Here is a 26332-nt window from a genome sequence, read left to right on the forward strand (position 1 = left end):
TAGTGGCAGAACAGGAGGTTGGAATACATAGTAAGTCTAGGGCTAGGGCTAGGTTCGCTCACGTGGCATATGGTGTTATACTACCAAGGAGCTTCACTTCTCTGCTTGCGAGCGGCATCGAGTGGTTGCCTCGTTCTTCTTCCGGTCAGCTTCCATGGCTGACAACAACCACTGAGGTGGATTCGATGGGAGCTTCTTTAGTAAGCTCGTAAGTCTATGAAAGCAGGCTAATACAGATTCCTCATCATTTTTTCATCACCGTCAAGGGGAAGGAAGAACAGAGGGACCCCATTCTATCCCTTGTCTGTCTTTGATCATTGCAACGTCCTTGAGCACCGGAGTTGAAGACAAAGTCAACATATGTCTCTGATTCCATGCCAGTGGAAGATTGCTTCGATATAGTAAAATATATGTACAGCATAACAGATTTTTTTTTGGCTACATATAGACGTACATTTCAAGCAACTGATTTTTTTTCCGAATGTAACATCGAATTGCTTTCTAGCAGAACAAATATTTGTTTACATCAATCAAACATTGCTTACAAAGATATTACAATGTGCTTCCAAGGAAAATAGAACTTGCTTCCAAAACAAATTGTAGTCTACTTCAACTAGGGCTAGGCGACAGCGCAATGTTGCTTCGGTGGACACCGTCATCATCGTCTTCTAATTTTTACACACAGGTGATCTCCACCCAGAACATGAAAATATGGTAGGACCATGCTCCTTTGTGTCTTCCATATCACCCTAAATGTTGCACATAAAACCTGAGGCTTTGGTCATCGTGGATGGAAGGCGACAGCAAGAAGAGCTCAAAGATGTCACCGACCTTTCAGAAAAGTCACAGAATTTGGTTGAACTAGGGACGAAGCAAATTATATATGGCAAAGAAGCATGTCTAGTGCAACCTGCACTGATGAAACAAATGCATGGTGAGCTATTGAAGCACATTATCAAGACGGTAGAATCATACGTAGTGTACTTTGGATGCTCCGTAAGCATGTAAGAAGCATGAAAATATTGCTTTTGCAACTATTCTCGTCTGAATAGGAAGCACAGAGATTTGAAAACATAAAATAATAACTGCGATTGCATGCAAGCAAGATAGCTACGCAAGTTTGTCAAAACAAAATACCGAATACACCTAGTTTTGATGATGATTTCGTGATGAAAAGTACTGCAAAGAACAATTTTATTTTTGACACCCAACAACACTCAATAGTCGGTATAACTATAACATGAACATCTACCAATGAAACTCGTTGGCACAGAAATTAGTAGAAACAAATTGAGAATAATATATATGTGTAGGGAGTGGTGACGGACGATGATTGACTTGGGGAGATTCACGCAATGCTATACATTCGATCCTGACCGTGGGGGGTATATGCGAACGTTTATGCGTGAGTTATGGAGATACTAACTCGGTGTGGTATTTTTTCTGGAGGATCTCTGACCGTGGGATCAAAGAAGAATCGACGGATCGACCTATCAGACTACAGATAGGAAGGGTTTCCCACAATAAAATAAACAAGACAACGTTTGGTAGCCTTTATACTCCAATAAACACAGGCGCGACGCTTTGGAGGAACGACGAAAACCCCGACTCGCTCGGTCGGTTCGGTTGTTGCAATGGCAGGCGGAGGCAGAGGACACGGCGGCGGCTGGACCTCCCTGCCGGCGGAGCTTATCCAGGAAGTATCGGACCGTCTGCAGGCCGACGTGGACCAAATCCACATCCACCAGGTATGCTCCCACTGGCGCGCGTCCACCGCCCCGCTCGCAGCCTGCCGTCCGTGGATCGTCGCCGTCCACGACCGCCGCCGCAACCCTGTTAGCGCCGTCGACCCTGCCTGCGACCACTCCTTCTGGCTGCCCCGCGGTGGAAAAAGGATGCACTCCCGGGCCCTAGCCCCGGCGGGCCTCCCCTACTGCTGCGGCACGCCCCGTGGCTGGCTCGCCCTAACGGACGACCTGCAATCCCCCACCAGGCTAATACTCTGGGAGCCCCTCTCCCAGGCTGAGATTCCTCTGCCGCCTTTGACAACCGTCGCCCCAATTGTTTCCTTCCGGCGACCCGGCTCGCCTCGCCGGGGGGCTTGGATGGCGATCGCGAGGCCAGGAATCTGGGCGCACAGATCGAGCACATTGCTCATCTTTTTGGCGTCCTGGAGACGCGGCCTGGACGATTACAGCCCGGAGTACCCTACAGCCGGATCGAGGGCGCAGCCTTCACCAAGGCAGGCTCTACATCTCCAGCATGGTGGGCATGCAGTTCTGTACATGAATCTAGCACATTATGTTGTTTCAGGTTTTCACTTTTTGACCTTGTTAGGTTTTCAGGTTTTGTCATCTTGATCTTATCATTATATTGTTATTTGTTATCGGTCTTCCGCCTAACTTACTCATTTATTTCTGCTAATTCAGCCTACAATGCGCTGCGACACCCGAATGTTGACGCAGAGTAGAGCAAGATCAGAGCAGGAGTCCTGTCAGTTCACCTCTTCTGAAGTTTCGCCACCTCGGACACAATGACAGCAGAACTGGATGCCTACTTTTGCATGTATATAGATATGGGTTCAGAAAATTCAGCAGCCCTCGTGCTTCTTCTGCTAGCTAAACTTGCTCCGATCTCCTGACAGGACAGGGGGAACCCTTGTCTGTTTGTCTGTTTTGGCTTCGCGTTCCTTTTGGATGATGGACGCATTTTGCATAAATGGAAAATGCAGTGGTTCTTGCAGTGTGACGATGATCCTGTGTTTCTTTTAGATGATGCGTTTCGGTTATACAAAAAAAATGCAGTTGGTTCTTCCGGTGAGCTGCCGATTTTTTTTTGTTGCGCCCGGTTTCATCTCGTTTTTCAGTTTCTAGCTAAACTTTTTCAGTTTCTTCCTGTGAGATGGTAATCGTGTTTTCAGTTGAGCTGTTTTTAGTGTCTCGTGTTTTGTTGTGATGCCGAGCACCTGAATTCTGAACGAGGGAGGCCAGAGATGACACCTGAATTTTGTCTGGCCGCCGTGTTGTCTACTTTGCCGTTCGTTCATGTTCTCCCTTTTTACGTGGCCGATTCGTTGGATCGAGTGCAGTAGTATTTCGCTTAGTGATCTATAAACGCTATATTTCTTTACAGAGGGAGTACATGCTAACTGAATTCGAGTAGACGTGGAATTTACAGGATCCTGCTAACTTGGCCCCAACTTCCGTCAGGTTTATGGAAGTGTTTCTTCCCTTAAATTTTTGGTGGGCTAGAAACCACCTGAAAGTTTCCGTCGAGCCGCCGCCGCCCCACCGGAACGCAGCCCCCTCCCCCCTCCCCACCGTTGTCTCGTCGGAATGCAGCCGCCCCCGCCCCACCCGGCCTACGCGTCATGGCCCCACCGCCGCCCATGCTGCCGCCATGCACATGCCGCGCCGCCCCACATCACCACACAACCCTTGCCAGTGGCCACCACACTACCTCACGCTGCCCACGCCGGAGGCTGTCACGCATGTCACTGACAGGCAGGCCCTAGACCATTATCTAGTTTTATTTAATAAAATATAAAAATAGATTTAGGGGAAGAAGTTATACGGGATCTGACAAAAGTAGCTTTCAGAAACTGGCACTAAATTTTACAGACATCCTCTAAAAGCACTTTTAAGGGAAGTTTTTTAGAGGAACTGTTAGAGTTGCTCTAAGTTCGGGATTGTGTTGTTATAGGAGATATTTTCATCATGTCTTCCAAAGATAGCTACCTAATTACCACATAGGTTAGCCTATACAAAGGTCATGACGATCGCCGCCAAAGGATCATCCACTCTCTTCGTAGATCCAACCTATCCATTCTTATCTTCAATAGGTCAACACTACAAGCATTACATAGTGTTATTACACATCTAGGAGCCTAGACCTTGGTAAAACCACCACAATATAGAGAAGGTTCAATAACCCCACTCGTTATAACAAAAAGGGTGACGAAAGTTCGACTATTGGTCAGTGCAGACCCGAAAGAACTCCTCAATCTTAGACTCGAAAGGACGCTTCAATCTCAGCCACATTCTAGTACGATAGTGACATGTTTTACCATAATGCAAATGAAATTGATATAAAATGTAGCAATGATGATTGAAAATGCATGATATGTGAGAAATTGTCTAATGACATAGTGATGCAAAATGCACATATTTGTGGGTACTGATTGAGATTCGGGAGTCGATCATGGGGCATGATCTAAAAATGGTTGTTCTCAAACCTGGTGATGGCCTCATAGGCGTGCCGCTGCTCATCCCCCTGTTGTCGCCCTCATTAGCGGTTTCCCTGCAGCAATAGATCCTCAAAACCAACAAGAGATTCACACGAGCGAACTCTGCGAAGTCTTCTAACTGCTGAGAGAAACCACACAAATGCCATTAAGGGCGAAAGCTAGCTAAATAATACTCCCTCCATCCGGTTTTATTGGGCCAAAGAGCCGAAATGCAAAGACCAAGAAGGTGCACCGGGCAGATAATTGGGCATTAAATCTGCTAAATGTGCTCCTTAATGTCCTTGACTTATTAGCTTATTAACTAAACTACACCTGCAGCGAGTACCGAGGGCATGCAGGTGGCGTAGGAATCAGGTGATCGAGAAAATAACGAACACATTATTAATGCAACCTAAAAACGGTGCAACATTTGGTGGTCCTTCGGCCCAATAAACTTAGACAGAGGGAGTAGTAAGCTACATGAATAGGTGGGTCCCTCATCCCACTAGTTGCCGACTAAGACTAGTGAGAAGAGGCAAGGAGCCGATAGGTGGAGATACGTAGGGGGCTAGGGAAGGAAACATGGCGGAGAGAACACATAAGGAAAAGGTTGTAACTGGTAGTACCAGCTGCAGAGTGTAGACTGCGGTAGCCCGTGCAGGTTGGTCCTTAGGGTATTCTTTGTATTTTTCGTTTCAATCTATCTAGGATGAAGGTTAGCTAACGACTACTAAGTTACATGAATAGGTGGGACCCTCACCTTACTAGTCGTCGGCTAAGGATAGAGAGAAGTGGCGAGGGGCCAAAGGATGGGGATCTGCAAGGAGGTAGGGGAAGAAACATGAGTGGAGGCAACAAGAGTACTCAATAAATCTAGGAGCGTAGACTACAATACACCACACAAGTTGGGTCTTAGGATCTTCTTTGTATTTTTTTTGTTTTTTAGCAAATCTATTGCTTTCCTTGGCATATAAATACAACCCACTCCCAAGAATACTCTCATTCCCCCTTTATCTTTCACCCCTCCTTCTGTTGAGTTGCCCATAGATATATCTTCGACCCCTCTCCCCTCTAGTGGCAGAACAGGAGGTTGGAATACATAGTAAGTCTAGGGCTAGGGCTAGGTTCGCTCACGTGGCATATGGTGTTATACTACCAAGGAGCTTCACTTCTCTGCTTGCGAGCGGCATCGAGTGGTTGCCTCGTTCTTCTTCCGGTCAGCTTCCATGGCTGACAACAACCACTGAGGTGGATTCGATGGGAGCTTCTTTAGTAAGCTCGTAAGTCTATGAAAGCAGGCTAATACAGATTCCTCATCATTTTTTCATCACCGTCAAGGGGAAGGAAGAACAGAGGGACCCCATTCTATCCCTTGTCTGTCTTTGATCATTGCAACGTCCTTGAGCACCGGAGTTGAAGACAAAGTCAACATATGTCTCTGATTCCATGCCAGTGGAAGATTGCTTCGATATAGTAAAATATATGTACAGCATAACAGATTTTTTTTTGGCTACATATAGACGTACATTTCAAGCAACTGATTTTTTTTCCGAATGTAACATCGAATTGCTTTCTAGCAGAACAAATATTTGTTTACATCAATCAAACATTGCTTACAAAGATATTACAATGTGCTTCCAAGGAAAATAGAACTTGCTTCCAAAACAAATTGTAGTCTACTTCAACTAGGGCTAGGCGACAGCGCAATGTTGCTTCGGTGGACACCGTCATCATCGTCTTCTAATTTTTACACACAGGTGATCTCCACCCAGAACATGAAAATATGGTAGGACCATGCTCCTTTGTGTCTTCCATATCACCCTAAATGTTGCACATAAAACCTGAGGCTTTGGTCATCGTGGATGGAAGGCGACAGCAAGAAGAGCTCAAAGATGTCACCGACCTTTCAGAAAAGTCACAGAATTTGGTTGAACTAGGGACGAAGCAAATTATATATGGCAAAGAAGCATGTCTAGTGCAACCTGCACTGATGAAACAAATGCATGGTGAGCTATTGAAGCACATTATCAAGACGGTAGAATCATACGTAGTGTACTTTGGATGCTCCGTAAGCATGTAAGAAGCATGAAAATATTGCTTTTGCAACTATTCTCGTCTGAATAGGAAGCACAGAGATTTGAAAACATAAAATAATAACTGCGATTGCATGCAAGCAAGATAGCTACGCAAGTTTGTCAAAACAAAATACCGAATACACCTAGTTTTGATGATGATTTCGTGATGAAAAGTACTGCAAAGAACAATTTTATTTTTGACACCCAACAACACTCAATAGTCGGTATAACTATAACATGAACATCTACCAATGAAACTCGTTGGCACAGAAATTAGTAGAAACAAATTGAGAATAATATATATGTGTAGGGAGTGGTGACGGACGATGATTGACTTGGGGAGATTCACGCAATGCTATACATTCGATCCTGACCGTGGGGGGTATATGCGAACGTTTATGCGTGAGTTATGGAGATACTAACTCGGTGTGGTATTTTTTCTGGAGGATCTCTGACCGTGGGATCAAAGAAGAATCGACGGATCGACCTATCAGACTACAGATAGGAAGGGTTTCCCACAATAAAATAAACAAGACAACGTTTGGTAGCCTTTATACTCCAATAAACACAGGCGCGACGCTTTGGAGGAACGACGAAAACCCCGACTCGCTCGGTCGGTTCGGTTGTTGCAATGGCAGGCGGAGGCAGAGGACACGGCGGCGGCTGGACCTCCCTGCCGGCGGAGCTTATCCAGGAAGTATCGGACCGTCTGCAGGCCGACGTGGACCAAATCCACATCCACCAGGTATGCTCCCACTGGCGCGCGTCCACCGCCCCGCTCGCAGCCTGCCGTCCGTGGATCGTCGCCGTCCACGACCGCCGCCGCAACCCTGTTAGCGCCGTCGACCCTGCCTGCGACCACTCCTTCTGGCTGCCCCGCGGTGGAAAAAGGATGCACTCCCGGGCCCTAGCCCCGGCGGGCCTCCCCTACTGCTGCGGCACGCCCCGTGGCTGGCTCGCCCTAACGGACGACCTGCAATCCCCCACCAGGCTAATACTCTGGGAGCCCCTCTCCCAGGCTGAGATTCCTCTGCCGCCTTTGACAACCGTCGCCCAATTGTTCCTCTCCGGCGACCCGCTCGCCTCGCCGGGGGGCTGGATGGCGATCGCGAGCCAGGAAATCCTGGGCGCACAGATCGAGCACATGCTCATCTTTTGGCGTCCTGGAGACGCGGCCTGGACGATACAGCCCGAGTACCCTACAGGCCGGATCGAGGGCGCAGCCTTCCACCAAGGCAGGCTCTACATCTCCAGCATGGTGGGCATGAGAGTCAGCATCTTCGATCTCCAGCAGCATCCTCCCGAGCGCCTGCGGCGTATCTCCCTCTACACTCCTCTGCGAACGCGGTATCCAAGCCGCTTACCCGGGGATCTGGTGCCACACGTGGTGGCATGCAACAACCAGCTATTGCTCGTTATTGTGTATCGTGGATCAGGAAGCCCCGGCCCCGTGATCCTTGTAGAAGTGCACCACCTGGATTGGGCTGCCCAGCGCCTCGACTTTGGGGGGGAGAAGGTGACGGATCTCGGCGACTACTCGCTCTTCTTGGGCAGGGGTGACAGCCTCGCGCTCTCTGCAGAGGACTTCCCTGCCATTAGGAGAAATTGTGTCTACTTTGTGGAGCACGATACAATAAAGCATGAGCAATGGGTTATTGTGTTTAATTTGGGGTCAAACGCTCTCGAACGAATTCCCCACCCACAAGAGCACATGGAGGGCGGCTGCAAAAAGAGTGGCTGGTTAGGCTATTCGTGGTTCTGTCCTAGAAGGCCCTTCGTTGAGGCCCTATGAGGTATTATATCTCATTCACCTATTTAGTTATAGCAGCAACAAGCTTTGTATGAATTTACTTATTTTGGGGTCATCCACAGGCTCGATCGGTTGATAATCTGGAAGTAAAGGAGAGGTTTTCATATTATATTAGTGGCCTCACCTAGACATCGCAAAATAAGAGGTGTTGTCGACCTGAAAATGATGAGCTGCGCTACTCCTCCAAACGAATCATAAATTGAAGCATGGGCCCTGATAGATTCCACATTTTGTATGGAATTGTTAGGCTGGTTCGCTATATATCTCTAGCGCTTGGTAACTATTATTCAAAAATTAGACTAGTTCAAATAATTTATCTTTTGCCACCCTTTGTTCTTTAGTCTATGAGCAAGCTTGGTGTTTTGGATAAAACATCACATAGTATATCACATCTTTTTAATCTTTTTCTGTGCGGTGCATTGGATCCTTTATCATGTTTGTACTATGGCCAGAATAAGGTGTTATCTCTGACTACAGCTCGGTGGTGAATGACAATAGATGACTGCAATATTATGATTTATTGTTTACGATGGCTTCCCTCGCATCACTTGGTCTCCTTCCACCGGCGCCGTCCGCTTCTCAACCATGACCAAGTGCAACAATGGCTCCTCTTTGCAGCCTCATAGCCATAGCTCGAGAGCATCATTTTAGCAGTAACAAGCTTTGTACCAAATTATTTTGTGGCTATCAACAGGCTTGGTTGATCAGGAAAAAAAGAGATTTTTCAGTTCTGTACATGTATTCCTTCATCATATTAAAAACCATAGAATATTGTGCCAGCCACCCTGCTCATTATGTTATCATGTTGTACAGAACTGATCCTTTATCATGTTGTGTTCATCAGTTCTGTACATGAATCTAGCACATTATGTTGTTTCAGGTTTTCACTTTTTGACCTTGTTAGGTTTTCAGGTTTTGTCATCTTGATCTTATCATTATATTGTTATTTGTTATCGGTCTTCCGCCTAACTTACTCATTATTTCTGCTAATTCAGCCTACAATGCGCTGCGACACCCGAATGTTGATGCAGAATAGAGAAAGATCAGAGCAGGAGTCCTGTCAGTTAACCTCTTCTGAAGTTTCGCCATCTCGGATACAATGACAGCAGAACTGGACGCCTACTTTTGCATGTAGATAGATATATAGGTTCAGAAAACTCAGCAGCCCTCGTGCTTCTTGTGCTAGCTAAACTTGCTCCGAACTCCTGACAGGACAGGGGGAACCCCTGTCTGTCTGTTTTGGCGCCGTGTTCCTTTTGGATGATGGATGCATTTTGCATTAATGGAGAATGCAGTGGTTCTTGCACTGAGATGATGGTCCTGTATTTCTTTTAGATGATGCATTTCATATATACAACAAATGCAGTTGGTTCTTCCAGTGAGCTGCCGATTCATCTTGCTTTTCAGTGTAGGGGTTCTTGCAATGAGTCGATGATCCTGCGACTTTTTTTAGACAATGCATTTCGCTTGAATGGAAAATGCATCCTGCAATGTGTTTCTTTTACACTATGCATTCGGTATGAATGAAAAATGTAGCGGGTTCTTCCTGTGAGCTGGTGATCGTGTTTTCAGTTGTGCTGTTTTTACTGTCTCGTGTGTTGTTGTGATGCCGAGCACCTAAATTCTGAACGAGGGAGGCCACAGATGGCACACTTAGGCGACCGACTCAGTTAGATCGAGTGCAGTAGTATTTCACTGTAGAGTAGTTAGATGATGTACATGCTAACTGAATTCGAGTAGAATTCTTATCACTACTTCATTCGTTCCTAAATATAAGTCTTTCTAAAGATTTCAATGCGGACTACATACGGAGCAAAATGAGTGAAACTACACTCTAATATATGTCTATATACATATGAACGTAGTTTTTATTGAAATCTCTAGAAAGACTTATATTTAGGAACGGAGGGAATATATGATATGAACATGAGAGACTTTACATCTAACTGAATAACTGAACTAATCACCCCACGTACGCATATTCAGCTACATTTCGGATAAAAAGGAACTGCCAGTGAGTATGGCTGTGTTATCGGAGGGGTATACCATATGGGTGTGGTGCACACTGAGTCCATATATGATGCTAGACCCTCGGCACTCGTGCCCAGTCGTGCCAGAGTAAACACTAGGAAGGGGATAAGCATGTCTCGCTAAGTTTGGGATTGTGTTGTTATAGGAGATACTTTCATCATGTCGCCTGAAGATAACTACCTAATTACCGACACAGGTTGGCCTATAGAAAGGCCTAGACGGCCGCCGCCAAAGGATCATCCACTCTAGGAGAACAATACCCTCTCTTTTTTGCGGGCAGGAGAACAATGCCCTCATAAATTAGCTCTTTGCAGATCCAGTCTACACATTCTAACCGCCATATGTCAACATTACAAGCATGACGTAGTGCTATTACACATCTAGGAGCTTGGACCTTGGTAAAACCACTTCGTCTTCATTTCGGTTGACAAGATTCCTTTGAAAGCCATCCTTCTCTATATTATTCTCCATGATTTATTGGAATCAATCATCGACATTTGGAGCCCTCGTGGGCCCCGAACATAACCTGCCCGTGGTGAAACTCTTGAACTATGCAATCTTTCCCACCTTGGTATTTCCGAGCAAGGCATCTACTTTGACTCCAACCTTGCCCTATAAAGCGAAGTGATATAACTCGATCGATGATGGTCTTGTGACATTACCTCGGGTACCTATCGAGTTGTTCTACAGCTCGGATGAGTTGTTCTCCAGCATGGTCTTTCTAGCAAAAAAGGCTAAGGGCAGGAAGGAGGGGAGAAGCGGCAAAAGTACCCGAGCTAGCATTTGCAGTTTGAGAGTGGAGCTCCAAAGCTGGAACAAGAGAGACAAAGAGGTCGCATAGGCCTCGATGGAGTCCACCCACTTCGAGGTTCAAAACTCCTACACACAAGCAAGCTCGAGGGGAGGCGGGGGGGGGGGGGGGGGGGGGGGGGGGGGGGGGGTACTCGAACGCCCCCACGAGTTGGCCCTCGAGCTCTCCTTTAACATGTAATTATTTGTCATTACAGTGTAGTGATTGGTCACTGATTAGCCTATTAACTAACATACACTTGTTGCGTCTACCACTCACATGTAGCTTGAATGCTCAATCAATTAGGAAAGCGCATATGTGGGCTTTCCATCAAGTGATGCGTTGTTAATGCAGCGGCCTAAAAAAGGTACAACATTTGGTGTTCCTTCAACCAAATAAACCCGTATAGAGAGAGTACTAAGCTAAATGAAATAGGTGGGCCCCTCATACTACTCGTCGTTGACTAAGGCTAGAGAGAAGATGCGAGGGGTAGATAGGTAGAGATCCAGAGGGAGCTAGGGGAGGAAACATGGCTAAGAGAACACTGAAGGAAAATGTATTATTTTGTAGTACTAGTCTAGGAGTGTAGACTGCAGTACACCGTGCATATTGGTCCTTAGGGTCTTCTTTGTATTTTTCATTTTTCATTTCGATCTATCTAGAGTGAAGCTAGCCAACTACCACTAATTTACATGAAAAGGTGGGACCCTCACCCTACTCGCCGGCTAAGGATGGAGAGAAGTGGGGATGGAGTTAGGGGAGGAAACATGAATGAAGGGAACGACAGTATTCGATTATAGTCTAGGAGGGTGGACTGGAATACACCACACAGGATTGGTCTTAGGATCTTTCTTTGCATATATCTTTTGGTTTCTTAGTGAATCCATTGCTTTCATTGGCATATCAAGTTATGAATACTGACAGCCCCCCCCCCCACCCAAATGCTCTCATCCCCCCTTTGTGTCTCATCCCTCCTATTGGGAGTTGCTCATAGATATCACCGACTCTTCTCCCATCTAGCGGCAGAAGAGGAGGCCGGAATACATAGTAAGTCTAGGGCTAGGTCTAGGTTTAAGTTTGCTCATGTGGCATCTGGTGTTATGCTACGATGGAGCTTCACTCCTTTGCTTGCGAGTGGCATCAGGTGGTTGCCTCGTTCTTCACCCGGTCGACTTCCATGGTTGACAACAACTCTGCCAAAGCAGGCTAAATCCAGATTCTTTGTCCTTCTTTCTGAAGGAAATATTCCCTAGAGGCAATAATAAAGTTATTATTTATTTCCTCATATCATGATAAATGTTTATTATTCATGCTAGAATTGTATTAACCGGAAAAATAATACTTGTGTGAATACATAGACAAACATAGTGTCACTAGTATGCCTCTACTTGACTAGCTCGTTAATCAAAGATGGTTATGTTTCCTAACCATAGACATGAGTTGTCATTTGATAAACAGGATCACATCATTAGGAGAATGATGTGATTGACTTGACCCATTCCGTTAGCTTAGCACTTGATCCTTTAGTTTACTGTTATTGCTTTCTTCATGACTTATACATGTTCCTATGACTATGAGATTATGCAACTCCCGATTACCCGAGGAACACTTTGTGTGCTACCAAACGTCACAACGTAACTAGGTGATTATAAAGGTGCTCTACAGGTGTCTCCGGTGGTACTTGTTGAGTTGGCATAGATCGAGATTAGGATTTGTCACTCCGATTATCGGAGATGTATCTCTAGGCCCTCTCGGTAATGCACATCATAATAAGCCTTGCAAGCAATGTGACTAATAAGTTAGTTACAGGATGATGCATTACAGAACGAGTAAAGAGACTTGCCGGTAACGATATTGAGCTAGGTATTGGGATACCGACGATCGAATCTCGGGCAAGTAACATACCGATGACAAAGGGAACAACGTATATTGTTATGCGGTTTGACCGATAAAGATCTTCATAGAATATGTAGGAACCAATATGAGCACCTAGGTTCCGCTATTGGTTATTGACCGGAGACATGTCTCGGTCATTTCTACATAGTTCTCGAACCCGTAGGGTCCGCACGCTTAAAGTTCTGTGACGATCGGTATTATGAGTTTATGTGTTTTGATGTACCGAAGGTAGTTCGGAGTCCCAGATATGATCATGAACATTCCGAGGAGTCTCGAAATGGTCAAGACATGAAGATTAATATATTGGAAGCCTACATTTGGACATCGGAAGAGTTCCGGCTGAAATCGGGATTTTGCCGGAGCGCCTGAGGGGTTACCGGAACCCCCTGATACGTCTATGTCGTATCTATAATTTTTGATTGTTCCATGCCAATATTCTACAACTTTCATATACTTTTGGCAACTTTTTATACTATTTTTGGGACTAACATATTGATCTAGTGCCCAGTGCCAGTTCCTGTTTGTTGCATGTTTTTTGTTTAGCAGAATATCCATATCAAACGGAGTCCAAACGGGATAAAAACTAACGGAGACTTTTTTTTGGAATATATGTGATTTTTGGGAAGAAAAATCCACGCGAGAGGATGCCCGAGGGGGCCACGAGGCAGGGGGCGCGCCCCTGACCCTCGTGGCCACCCCGTAAGGCGGTTGGTGCCCTTATTTCGCCGCAAGAAAGCTAATATCCGGATAGAGACCGTGTTAAAATTTCAGCCCAATCGGATTTACGGATCTCCGGGAATATAAGAAACGGTGAAAGGGTAGAATCTGAGAACGCAGAAACAGAGAGAGACAGAGAGACAGATCTAATCTCGGAGGGGCTCTCACCCCTCCCAAGCCATGGAGGCCATGGACCAGAGGGGAAACCCTTCTCCCATCTAGGGAGGAGGTCAAGGAAGAAGAAGAAGGAGGGGGGCTCTCTCCCCCTCGCTTCTGGTGGCGCCTGAGTGCCACCGGGGGCCATCACCATCACCGCAATCTTCACCAACAACTTCATCGCCATCATGACCAACTCTTCCCCCCTCTATGCAGCGGTGTAACCTCTCTCTTGCCCGCTGTAATCTCTACTTAAACATGGTGCTCAACGCTATATACTATTTCCCAATGATGTATGGCTATCCTATGATGTTTGAGTAGATCCGTTTTGTCCTATGGGTTATTTGATGATCGTGATTGGTTTGAGTTGCATGTTTTATTATTGGTGTTGTCCTATGGTGCTCTCCGTGTCGCGCAAGCGTGAGGGATTCCCACTGTAGGGTTTGCAATATGTTCATGATTTGCTTATGGTGGGTGGCGTGAGTGATAGAAGCACAGACCCGAGTAAGTAGGTTGTTTATGTATGGGATAATGGTGACTTGATACTTTAATGCTATGTTTGGGTTTTACCTTAATGATCTTTAGTAGTTGCGGATGCTTGCTAGAGTTCCAGTCATAAGTGCATGTGATCCAAGTAGAGAAAGTATGTTAGCTTATGCCTCTCCCTCAAATAAAATTGCAATAATGATTACCGGTCTAGTTATCGATTGCCTAGGGAAAAATAACTTTCGCGTGACAAAAAGCTCTCTACTAAAACTAACTTAGTTGTATCTTTATCTAAATAGCCCCTACTTTTTATTTACTTGCTCTTTATATTAGCTTGCAAACCTATCCAAAAACACGAAATACCAAAAAAAATAGGTAAAGCGAACGTCAAGCGTGCGTAGAGTTGTATCGGTGGTCGATAGAACTTGAGGGAATATTTATTCTACCTTTAGCTCCTCGTTGGGTTCGACACTCTTACTTATCGAAAACTGTTGCGATCCCCTATACTTGTGGGTTATCAAGACCTTTTTCTGGCGCCGTTGTCGGGGAGTCATAGCATGGGGTGAATATTCTCGTGTGTGCTTGTTTGCTTTATCACTAAGTAAATTTTATTTGTTGTTCTTCGTTGTTCTTTATCTTTAGTTATGGATATGGAACACGAATACCAAAAAATTAGGTTTACCTGCTACTCATGGAGATGGGGAACCTCCTAAAACCCTCGATGCTCATTATGTGAAAGAGATTATTTACTACTTTGATAATCCTAAGAAAACCCCATTCAATTATGTTATGGGAGACATGTTGGATCAACGTGAATACTTTAGGGATTATCGCTTGACTCAAAAAGGGAAACTATTATGGGATCAAATTTATATGTTGAAGTGGTATGCTAGGCAACTATGCTTGAGATATGATTATACTTGTTGCTCTAGGATGAAGGCTCCACACCTTCCCTTTTCATGCAAATTTCAAGATAATGAAACCTTGGCTTCTTATGCTAGAGGTATATATGATTACTATGATGTGGAACAAATAGAAGAATTTGTTGCTTTTAACGGTGCTTATGAAATTGAATCTTTGTTTGAAAAGTATGAAGCTTTTGATGATGATGTTTATAGGACTGAAAATTTTGCTATATTGAAATATTTCTATGAGAATTATGAATACAATTCCTATATTTATGCACTTATTGAGCAAGTCTCCGCTATCCAAGAAGAGACTAATATTTTGCAGGAGTCTATGGAAGAAGAAATTGATGAAACTGTGAGCCCATTGGATGAAAAAGATGATGAGGAGAGCGAAGAACAAAAGGAGGAAGAGCGGATTAGCTACCCGTTCCCACCTTCTAATGAGAGTAACTCTTCAACTCATACATTGTTTAATTTCCCTTCGTGCTTACCGAAGGATGAATGTTATGATGATTGTTATGATCCCGTTGATTCTTTTGAAATATCCCTTTTTGATGATGCTTTCTATGCTTGTGGCCATGATGCCAATATGAATGATGCTTATGGAGATGAACTTGCTATAGTTCCGTATGTTAAACATGAAAATGTTGCTATTGCACCCACGCATGGTAGTCCTATTATCTTTTTGAATTCTCCCAACTACACTATACCGGAGAAGTTTGCTTTTATTACGGATTATATTGATGGGTTGCACTTTACTGTTGCACGTGATGATTTTGATAGATATAATATGCATGTGCTTGCTGCTCCTACTTGCAATTATTATGAGAGAGGAACTACATCTCCACCTCTCTATGTTTCCCACACGAAAAAATTGCAAGAAACTATTTATACTATGCATTGGCATTTACTTTGTGTGCATGAATTGTTCTTTTATAACATGCCGATGCATAGGACGAGAGTTAGACTTCGTTGTTGCATGATATATGTTAATTTGTGTTCACTACTAAATTACAAATCATTGTTAATTAAAATTGGCGTTGATATACCTTGGGATCCGGGTGGATTCATTACTTGAGCACTTTATGCCTAGCTTAATGGCTTTAAAGAAAGCGCTGCCAGGGAGACAACCCGGAAGTTTTAGAGAGTCTGTTGTGTGCTTTTATAAGGTTTAAATATAAAAATAATGTGCCAAGGTTTGCCTTTAGGATGTTTTAGATGCTTGTTGGTTTGTACGGTGCAGGACAGAAACTTTGGCTGTAGCGCGCGATTTTACATTTTTTTACTGGAACGTCAAATGGTTCTGATTCTTTTTGCACTGTCTTTCTATACAAATTGTTTATTTTTCCTAATTTTGGCAGAATTTTTCAAGTATCAGAAGTATGGTGAATGTTCAGATTATTACAGACTGTTCTGTTTTAGACAGATTCTGTTTTTGATGCATAGTTTGCTTGTTTCGATGAAACTATCGATTCATATCAGTGGATTAAGCCATGAAAAAGTTATACTACAGTAGACACAATGCAAAAACAAAATATGAATTGGTTTGCAATATTATTTAGAGTAGTGATTTGCTTTATTATACTAACGGATCTTACCGAGCTTTCTGTTGAAGTTTTGTGTGGATGAAGTGTTCGATGATCTAGAAGGTCTCGATGTGAGAAGAAGGAAGAGAGGCAAGAGCTCAAGCTTGGGGATGCCCAAGGCACTCCAAGTAAATATTCAAGGAGACTCAAGCGTCTAAGCTTGGGGATGCTCCGGAAGGCATCCCCTCTTTCTTCAACAAGTATCGGTATGTTTTCAGATTCGTTCCGTTCATGCGATATGTGCAATCTTGGAGCGTCTGTATTCATTAGTTTTCATTTTTCTTTTATGCACCATGCTGGTATGGGATAGTCCTGGTTGATTTATAGAATGCTCTTTGCACTTCACTTATATCTTTTGAGTATGGCTTTATAGAATGCTTTATGTGCTTCACTTATATCATTTGAAGTTTGGATTGCCTGTTTCTCTTCACATAGAAAACCGCCATTTGTAGAATGCTCATTTGCTTCACTTATATTTGTTAGAGCGGGGGCATATCTTTTTTAGAAATAATTAAACTCTCTTGCTTCACTTATATCTATTTAGAGGGTTGACAGGAACTGGTCATTCACATGGTTAGTCATAAAATCCTACATAAAACTTGTAGATCGCTGAATATGATATGTTTGATTCCTTGCAATAGTTTTGTGATATAAAGATAGTGATATTAGAGTCATGCTAGTGGGTAGTTGTGGATTAGTAGAAATACTTGTGTTGAGGTTTGTGATTCCCGTAGCATGCACGTATGGTGAAACGTTATGTAATGAGCATGATTTATTTATTGATTGTCTTCCTTATGAGTGGCGGTCGGGGACGAGCGATGGTCTTTTCCTACCAATCTATCCCCCTAGGAGCATGCGCGTAGTACTTTGTTTCGATAGCTAATAGAATTTTGCAATAAGTATGTGAGTTCTTTATGACTAATGTTGAGTCCATGGATTATACGCACTCTCACCCTTCCACCATTGCTAGCCTCTCTAGTACCACGCAACTTTCTCCGGTACCATAAACCCATCATATACCTTCCTCAAAACAGCCACCATACCTACCTATCATGGCATTTTGATAGCCATTCCGAGATATATTGCCATGCAACTTCCATCATCATCATATACATGACCTGAGCATTCATTGTCATATTGCTTTGCATGATCGTAAGATAGCTAGCATGATGTTTTCATGGCTTGTCCGTTTTTTGATGTCATTGCTACGCTAGATCATTGCACATCCCGGTACACCGCCGGAGGCATTCATATAGAGTCATACCTTGTTCTAGTATCGAGTTGTAATATTGAGTTGTAAGTAAATAAAAGTGTGATGATCATCATTATTAGAGCATTGCCCCAGTGAGGAAAGGATGATGGAGACTATCCCCCACAAGTCGGGATAAGACTCCGGACGAAAAATAATATATATATATATATATATATATATATGTATGTATATATATGTATATATATATAAGAGAAAGGTCAAAAAAAGAGAAGGCCCCCAAAAAAGAGAAAATAAAAAAATGAGAGAAAAAGAGAGAAGGGGCAATGCTACTATCCTTTTTCCACACTTGTGCTTCAAGGTAGCACCATGTTTTTCATATAAAGAGACTCTTGAGTTATCACTTTCATGTACTAGTGGGAATTTTCATTATAGAACTTGGCTTGTATATTCCGATGATGGGCTTCCTCAAACGCACGAGGTCTTCATGAGCAAGCAAGTTGGATGCACACCCACTTAGTTTTCAGTCTGAGCTTTCATACACTTATAGCTCTTAGTGCATCCGTTGCATGGCAATCCCTACTCACTCACATTGACATCAATTGATGGGCATCTCCATAGCCCGTTGATTAGCCGCATCGATGTGAGACTTTCTCCTTTTTTGTCTTCTCCACACAACCTCCACCATCATATTCTATTCCACCTATAGTGCTATGTCCATGGCTCATGCTCATGTATTGCGTGAGGGTTGAAAATGCTGAAGCGCGTTAAAAAGTATGAACCAATTGCTCGGCTTGTCATCGGGGTTGTGCATGATTTGAATATTTTGTGTGGTGAAGATGGAGCATAGCCAGACTATATGATTTTGTAGGGATAACTTTCTTTGACCATGTTATTTTTAAAAGACATGATTGCTTTATTAGTAGGCTTGAAGTATTATTGTTTTTATGTCAAATGATAGACTATTGCTTGGAATCACTCGTGTCTTAATATTCATGCCATGATTAGATACATGATCAAGATTATGCTAGGTAGCATTCCACATCAAAAATTATCTTTTTTATCATTTACCTACTCGAGGAAGAGCAGGAATTAAGCTTGGGGATGCTGATACATCTCCGTCGTATCTATAATTTTTTATTGTTCCATGCCAATATTCTACAACTTTCATATACTTTTGGCAACTTTTTATACTATTTTTGGGACTAACATATTGATCCAGTGCCCAGTGCCAGTTCCTGTTTGTTGCATGTTTTTTGTTTCGCAGAATATCCATATCAAACGGAGTCCAAACGGGATAAAAACTGACGAAGATTGTTTTTGGAATATATGTGATTTTTGGGAAGAAAAATCCACGCGAGACGATGCCCGAGGGGGCCACGAGGCAGGGGCGCGCCCCTGACCCTCGTGGCCACCCTGTAAGGCAGTTGGTGCCCTTCTTTCGCCGCAAGAAAGCTAATATCCGGGTAGAGATCGTGTTAAAATTTCAGCCCAATCGGAGTTACGGATCTCCGGGAATATAAGAAACGGTGAAAGGGTAGAATCTGAGAACGCAGAAACAGAGAGAGACAGAGAGACAGATCCAATCTCGGAGGGGCTCTCGCCCCTCCCAAGCCATGGAGGCCATGGACCAGAGGGGAAACCCTTCTCCCATCTAGGGAGGAGGTCAAGGAAGAAGAAGAATGAGGGGGGCTCTCTCCCCCTCGCTTTCGGTGACGCCGGAGTGGCACCGGGGGCCATCATCATCACACAAATCTTCACCAACAATTTCACCGCCATCATCACCAACTGTTCCCCCTCTATGCAGCGGTGTAACCTCTCTCTTACCCTCTGCAATATCTACATAAACATGGTGCTCAATGCTATATATTATTTCCCAATAATGTATGGCTATCCTATGATGTTTGAGTAGATCCGTTTTGTCCTATGGGTTATTTGATGATCGTGATTGGTTTGAGTTGCATGTTTTATTATTGGTGCTGTCCTATGGTGCTCTATGTGTCACGCAAGTGTGAGGGATTCCCGCTGTAGGGTTTGCAATATGTTCATGATTTGCTTATGGTGGGTGGCGTGAGTGACAGAAGCACAGACCCGAGTAAGTAGGTTGTTTACGTATGTGATAAAGGGGACTTGATACTTTAATGCTATGGTTGGGTTTTACCGTAATGATCTTTAGTAGTTGTGGATGCTTGCTAGAGTTCCAGTCATAAGTGCATATGATCCAAGTAGAGAAAGTATGTTAGCTTATGCCTCTCCCTCAAATAAAATTGCAATAATGATTACTGGTCTAGTTATCGATTGCCTAGGGACAAATAACTTTCACGTGACAAAAAGCTCTCTACTAAACTAACTTAGTTGTGTCTTTATCTAAGCAGCCCCTACTTTTTATTTACTTTCTCTTTATTATCTTGCAAACCTATCCAAAAACACCTACAAATTACTACTAGTTTCATACTTGTTCTAGGTAAAGCGAACGTCAAGCGTGTGTAGAGTTGTATCGGTGGTCGATAGAACTTGAGGGAATATTTGTTCTACCTTTAGCTCCTTGTTGGGTTCGGCACTCTTACTTATCGAAAACTGTTGCCATCCCCTATACTTGTGGGTTATCACCCCCGGGGGTTAATGGGCCTTGTTGGGCCCTAGTGGAGAGAGAGAGAGGGGCCGGCCAGGGCAGGCCGCGCGCTCCTCCCCCTCTGGTCCGAATTGGACTAGGAGAGGGGGGGCGCCCCCCTTTCCTTCTCCTTCTCCCCCTTCCTTTCCCCCTCCTAGTAGGAGTAGGATTCAGGAAAGAGGGGAATCCTACTCCTACTAGGAGGAGGATTCCTCCTCCTGGCGTGCCCTCTAGGGCCTGCCGGCCTCCCCCCTTGTTCCTTTATATACGGGGGCAGGGGGCACCTCTAGACACACAAGTTGATCATTGATCTCTCCCAGCCGTGTGCGGTGTGATACGTCTCCATCGTATCTACTTTTCCAAACACTTTTGCCCTTGTTTTGGACTCTAACTTGCATGATTTGAATGGAACTAACCCGGACTGACGCTGTTTTCAACAGAATTGCCATGGTGTTATTTATGTGCAGAAACAAAAGTTCTCGAAATGACCTGAAACTTCACGGAACGTCTATTTGTAAATAATAAAAAATCCTTGCAAAAGATGAAGACCAGGGGGCCCACACCCTAGCCACGAGGGTGGGGGGCGCCCCCCCCCCCCCCCGGGGGGGCCCCCCCCCTCGTGGGCCCCCTGGAGCTCCTCCGACCTCGACTCCAACTCTATATATTTGGTTTCAGAGAGAAAAAAATCAGAGAGAAGGATTCATCGCGTTTTACGATACGAAGCCGCCGCCAAGCCCTAAAACCTCTCGGGAGGGCTGATCTGGAGTCCGTTCTGGGCTCCGAAGATGGGAATCCATCGCCATCGTCATCATCAACCTTCCTCCATCACCAATTTCATGATTCTCACCGCCGTGCGTGAGTAATTCCATCGTAGGCTTGCTGGACAGTGATGGGTTGGATGAGATTTATCATGTAATCGAGTTAGTTTTGTTAGGGTTTGATCCCTAGTATCCACTATGTTCTAAGATTGGTGTTGCTATGACTTTGCTATGCTTAATGCTTGTCACTAGGGCTCGAGTGCCATCATTTCAGATCTGAACCTATTATGTTTTCATCAATATATGAGATTTCTTGATCCTATCTTGCAAGTCTATAGTCACCTATTATGTGTTATGATCCATTAACCCCGAAGTGACAATAATCGAGATACTTACCGGTGATGACCGTAGTTTGAGGAGTTCATGTATTCACTATGTGTTAATGCTTTGGTCTGGTACTCTATTAAAAGGAGGCCTTAATATCCCTTAGTTTCCGCTAGGACCCCACTGCCATGGGAGGGTAGGACAAAAGATGCCATGCAAGTTCTTTTCCATAAGCACGTATGACTATATTCGGAATACATGCCTACATTACATTGATGAATTGGAGTTAGTTCTATGTCACCCTAGGTTATGCCTGTTACATGATGAACCACATCCGGCATAATTCTCTATCACCGATCCATTGCCTACGAGCTTTCCATATATTGCTCTTCGCTTATTTACTTTTCCGTTGCTATTGCTATCATCACTACAAAATACCAAAAACACTACTTTTGCTATCATTACCTTTTGCTACCGTTACCACTACTATCATATTACCTTGCTACTAAACACTTTGCTGCAGATATTAAGTTTCTGGGTGTGGTTGAATTGACAACTCAGCTGCTAATACTTGAGAATATTCTTTGGCCCCCCTTGTGTCGAATCAATAAATTTGGGTTGAATACTCTACCCTTGAAAACTGTTGCGATCCCCTATACTTGTGGGTTATCAAGACTATTTTCTGGCGCCGTTGCCGGGGAGCATAGCTCTATTCTTTGAGTCACTTGGGATTTATATCTGCTTATCATTATGAAGAACTTGAGAGATCCAAAAACCAAGATTTATCCCTCAACTATGAGGGGAGGTAAGGAACTGCCATCTAGCTCTGCACTTGATTCACCTTCTGTTTTGAGTAAGCTTGCGACACCTAAACCTGCTTCTGTTATTAATTCTGATATGTCGCATGTTATTGATGATGCCACTTCTGCTATGCATGACACTTATGATGAAACTACTTCTATGCTTGATACTACTGTGCCACTTGGTGAATTTCTTGATGAACAACTTGCTAGGGTTAGAGAGAATCAAATTATTGAAACTGATAATATTGACGAAAGTGATGATGAAGACTCTCCCCCTAATCAATATGAATCACCTGTTATTCCCGAGGGTTATGTTTTTGAAAAAGAAGCTGCTCTAGCTATTTTAGCTTGCAAAGATAGATACGAGCTCAAGAGGTTATTAGCTAAATGGAAGAAGCAATCTCTTAATGCTAGAATGAAACCTGACCCTGCTTTTGCTACTTCACCTATCTGTGTTACTGATAAGGATTGTGAATTCTCTGTTGATCCTGATATAATTACTTTGGTTGAATCTGATCCTTTTCATGGTTATGAATCTGAAACTTTTGTGGCACATCTTACTAAATTAAATGATATAGCCACCCTGTTCACTAATGATGAGAGAACTCGTTACTTTTATATCCTTAAAATATTTCCGTTCTCATTAAAGGGTGATGCTAAGATATGGTTTAATTCTCTTGATCCTGGTTGTGTGCGTAGTCCCCAGGATATGATTTATTACTTCTCTGCTAAATATTTCCCTGCTCATAAGAAACAAGCTGCTTTGAGGGATATATATAATTTTGTGCAAATTGAAGAAGAGAGTCTCCCACAAGCTTGGGGGAGGATTCTCCAATTACTTAATGCTTTGCATGATCATCCTCTTAAGAAAAATGAAATACTTGATATCTTTTATAATGGACTAACCGATGCTTCCAGAGATTACCTGGATAGTTGTGCTGGTTCTGTTTTCAGGGAGAGAACACCGGATGAAGCTGAAATTCTATTGAATAATATGTTGACAAATGAAAATAATTGGACACTTCCTGAGCCAGCTCCTGAGCCTATTCCTAAACCAACTCCGAAGAAGAGAGGTGTTCTATTTCTCAGTCCTGAAGATATGCAAGAGGCAAAGAAATCTATGAAAGAAAAAGGTATTAAAGCTGAAGATGTTAAGAATTTACCTCCTATTGAAGCAATACACAGTCTTAATTTACCGCCTGTTGAAGAAACATATGATCTTAATCCATTACCTATTGAAGGAATCCATGGTCTTGATAACCCGACACAGGTAGTAAAGGTAAATTCTCTCTATAGATATGATAAAGCTGAAATCCCATTTACTAAGTTTGCTAGCCCATGCTTAGATGAGTTTGATAAATTTAAGGTTAAGCAAGAAGATTTTAATGTTTATTTTGGTAGAAAATTGAAATACAATTCAAATATGCTTGAACACTTGGGTGATTATATGGCTAATATCAAAGGTGAACTTAAAGTTATTAGTAAACATGCTTCTATGGTTACCACTCAAGTAGAACAAGTACTTAAGGCTCAAAATGGTTTTCTCAATGAATTGAATAGTAATAATAATGATTATGCTGTTAGAGTGGCTACTAGAACTGGTAGAATGACTCAGGAACCTTTGTATCCTGAAGGCCACCCTAAGAGAATTGAGAAAGATTCTTAGAGAAATAATATAGATGCACCTAGTCCTTCTAAAAGGAAGAAAAAGAAAAATGATAGGACTCTGCATGCTTCTAGTGAACTTATTACTGAAACACCTGAGAATCCAAATGATATTTCTATTTCTGATGTGAAACACAATCTGGTAATGAACATGAAACTAGTGATAATGTTAATGATAATGTTCAGATGATGCTCAACCTAGCAATGATAATGATATAGAAACTGAACCTACTGTTGATCTTGATAACCCACAATCAAAGAATCAACGTTATGATAAGAAAGACTTTGTTGCTAGGAAACATGGTAAAGAAAGAGAACCATGGGTTCAGAAACCCATGCCTTTTCCTCCCAAACCATCCAAGAAAAAAGATGATGAGGATTTTGAGCGCTTTGCTGAAATGATTAGACCTATCTTTTTGCATATGCGGTTAACTGATATGCTTAAAATGAATCCTTATGCTAAGTACATGAAAGAAATTGTTACTAATAAAAGAAAGATACCGGAAGCTGAAATTTCCACCATGCTTGATAATTATACTTTTAAGGGTGGAATACCAAAGAAACTTGGAGATCCAGGAGTACCCACTATACCATGCTCCATTAAAAGAAACTATGTTAAAACTATTTTATGTGATCTTGGAGCCGGTGTTAGTGTTATGCCTCTCTCTTTATATCCTAGACTTAATTTGAATAAGTTGACACCTACTGAAATATCTTTGCAAATGGCTGATAAATCAACTGCTATACCTATCGGTATTTGTGAGGATGTGCCTGTTGTAGTTGCAAACGTGACTATTTTAACGGACTTTGTTATTCTTGATATTCCCGAGGACGATAGTATGTCTATTATTCTTGGAAGACCCTTTTTGAATACTGCAAGGGCTGTTATTGATTGCAACAAAGGCAATGTCACTTTTCATGTTAATGGCAATGAGCATACGGTACACTTTCCGAGGAAACAACCTCAAGTCCACAGTATCAATTCTATTGGAGAAATTCCATCGATTATTATTGGAGGTTTTGAATTTCCTCTACCTATTGTCAAAAGAAATATGATATTCTTATTATTGGGGATGTGCATATCCCTGCTGAGGTAACATAGTGTTATTCGAAATGTCTCCGGTTCCATGTTATTCGGAATGAGTTCGTTAACAAGACTTGATCAACCTTGTTAGTGGATTCCTTTTGATGAGCATGAGATGGATGAAACTAGAAGGCACAACCTTTTGTACCCTCCTTTTACTTTCTATTATTTATATTAAATAAAATAAAAAGAGTATTTTCCGTCTGTTATCTGAATTATCTGTGCAATATAAAAATACCCCGAAAATAAAAGTTCTCCAAATGCCCTGAAATTTAAATATGATTTTTTTCTGGAATATTTGAGAATATTTGGCACTAAGAACACAGCAGGGGGCATCCACCTGGCCACGAGGGTGGAGGGCGCGCCCTACCCCCTGGGCGCGCCCCCTGCCTCGTGGGCCCATGGTGGTCCTCCTCCACTTATTCTTGCACCCACACACTCCCTCTTCCTCCCACAAACACGAATATCCAGCTCAAGCACGAGTTCTATCTCATTTTGCTGCGATTTTCGATCTCCTTGCTCAAAGCACCTCTCACAAAACTACTTGGGGGAATTGATCCTTGGTATGTGACTCCTCCATTGGTCCAATTAGTTTTAGTTCTAGTGCTTTATTCATTGCAAATTTATGCTGCTTAGGTGACCCTGTTCTTGAGCTTGCATGTCAAATTTATGTGGTTCCAAGTAGTTTTGATGCATGATATTAGCTCTAGGCACTTGTACGAGTAGTTGCTATCAATATTGTTGAGTTTGGCTCACTTTTATTTGAGGTTACTAAAACTTTCAGAATTTTTTAGAAAATAATGAAGAGATTTTTGAGGGGCTCATCGAGTCGAAGCTCGAAGGAAAAGCAAAATGAAAAGGCAGAGAGGCCCAAATATAATCTGCCATGCACCGCGGAGGTTCGGCCGTGTGAATAGCCTTCTGATGATTTCTTGAGAGCAGCCGGGATTTATGAAGACTTTTATGAATTGGCTGAGAATGCAGGCCTCACCGCCTTCCTCCATGACCGACGCGAACAGTATCTCTTACTCACCAATATCTTTGTGCAAAACTTTCATTTCCATGCTAGGAGCTCACCACCTATGTTGGAATTTTATTTATATGATGAGCATAAGGAGATGTCACTTTATGATTTTTGTCGGGTTTGTTTGATCCCTTTCGAGGGCAGTGTAGAGGAACCACATTGTGACGATGTGG

At 43.1% G+C, this 26332-nt stretch overlaps 1 protein-coding gene across 1 annotated transcript; it reads left to right on the forward strand.

Annotated features, from left to right (window-relative positions):
* Positions 1-6931: 6931 nt before the first annotated feature.
* Positions 6932-8092, forward strand: LOC125518408. Its single transcript, XM_048683260.1, has one exon. The coding sequence runs from the start codon at positions 6932-6934 to the stop codon at positions 8090-8092; it is 1161 nt and encodes a 386-aa protein (XP_048539217.1).
* The last annotated feature ends 18240 nt before the right edge of the window (positions 8093-26332 follow it).

This window comes from Triticum urartu, chromosome 7 (assembly GCF_003073215.2).
Source record: "Triticum urartu cultivar G1812 chromosome 7, Tu2.1, whole genome shotgun sequence".
Lineage (NCBI taxonomy): Eukaryota > Viridiplantae > Streptophyta > Magnoliopsida > Poales > Poaceae > Triticum > Triticum urartu.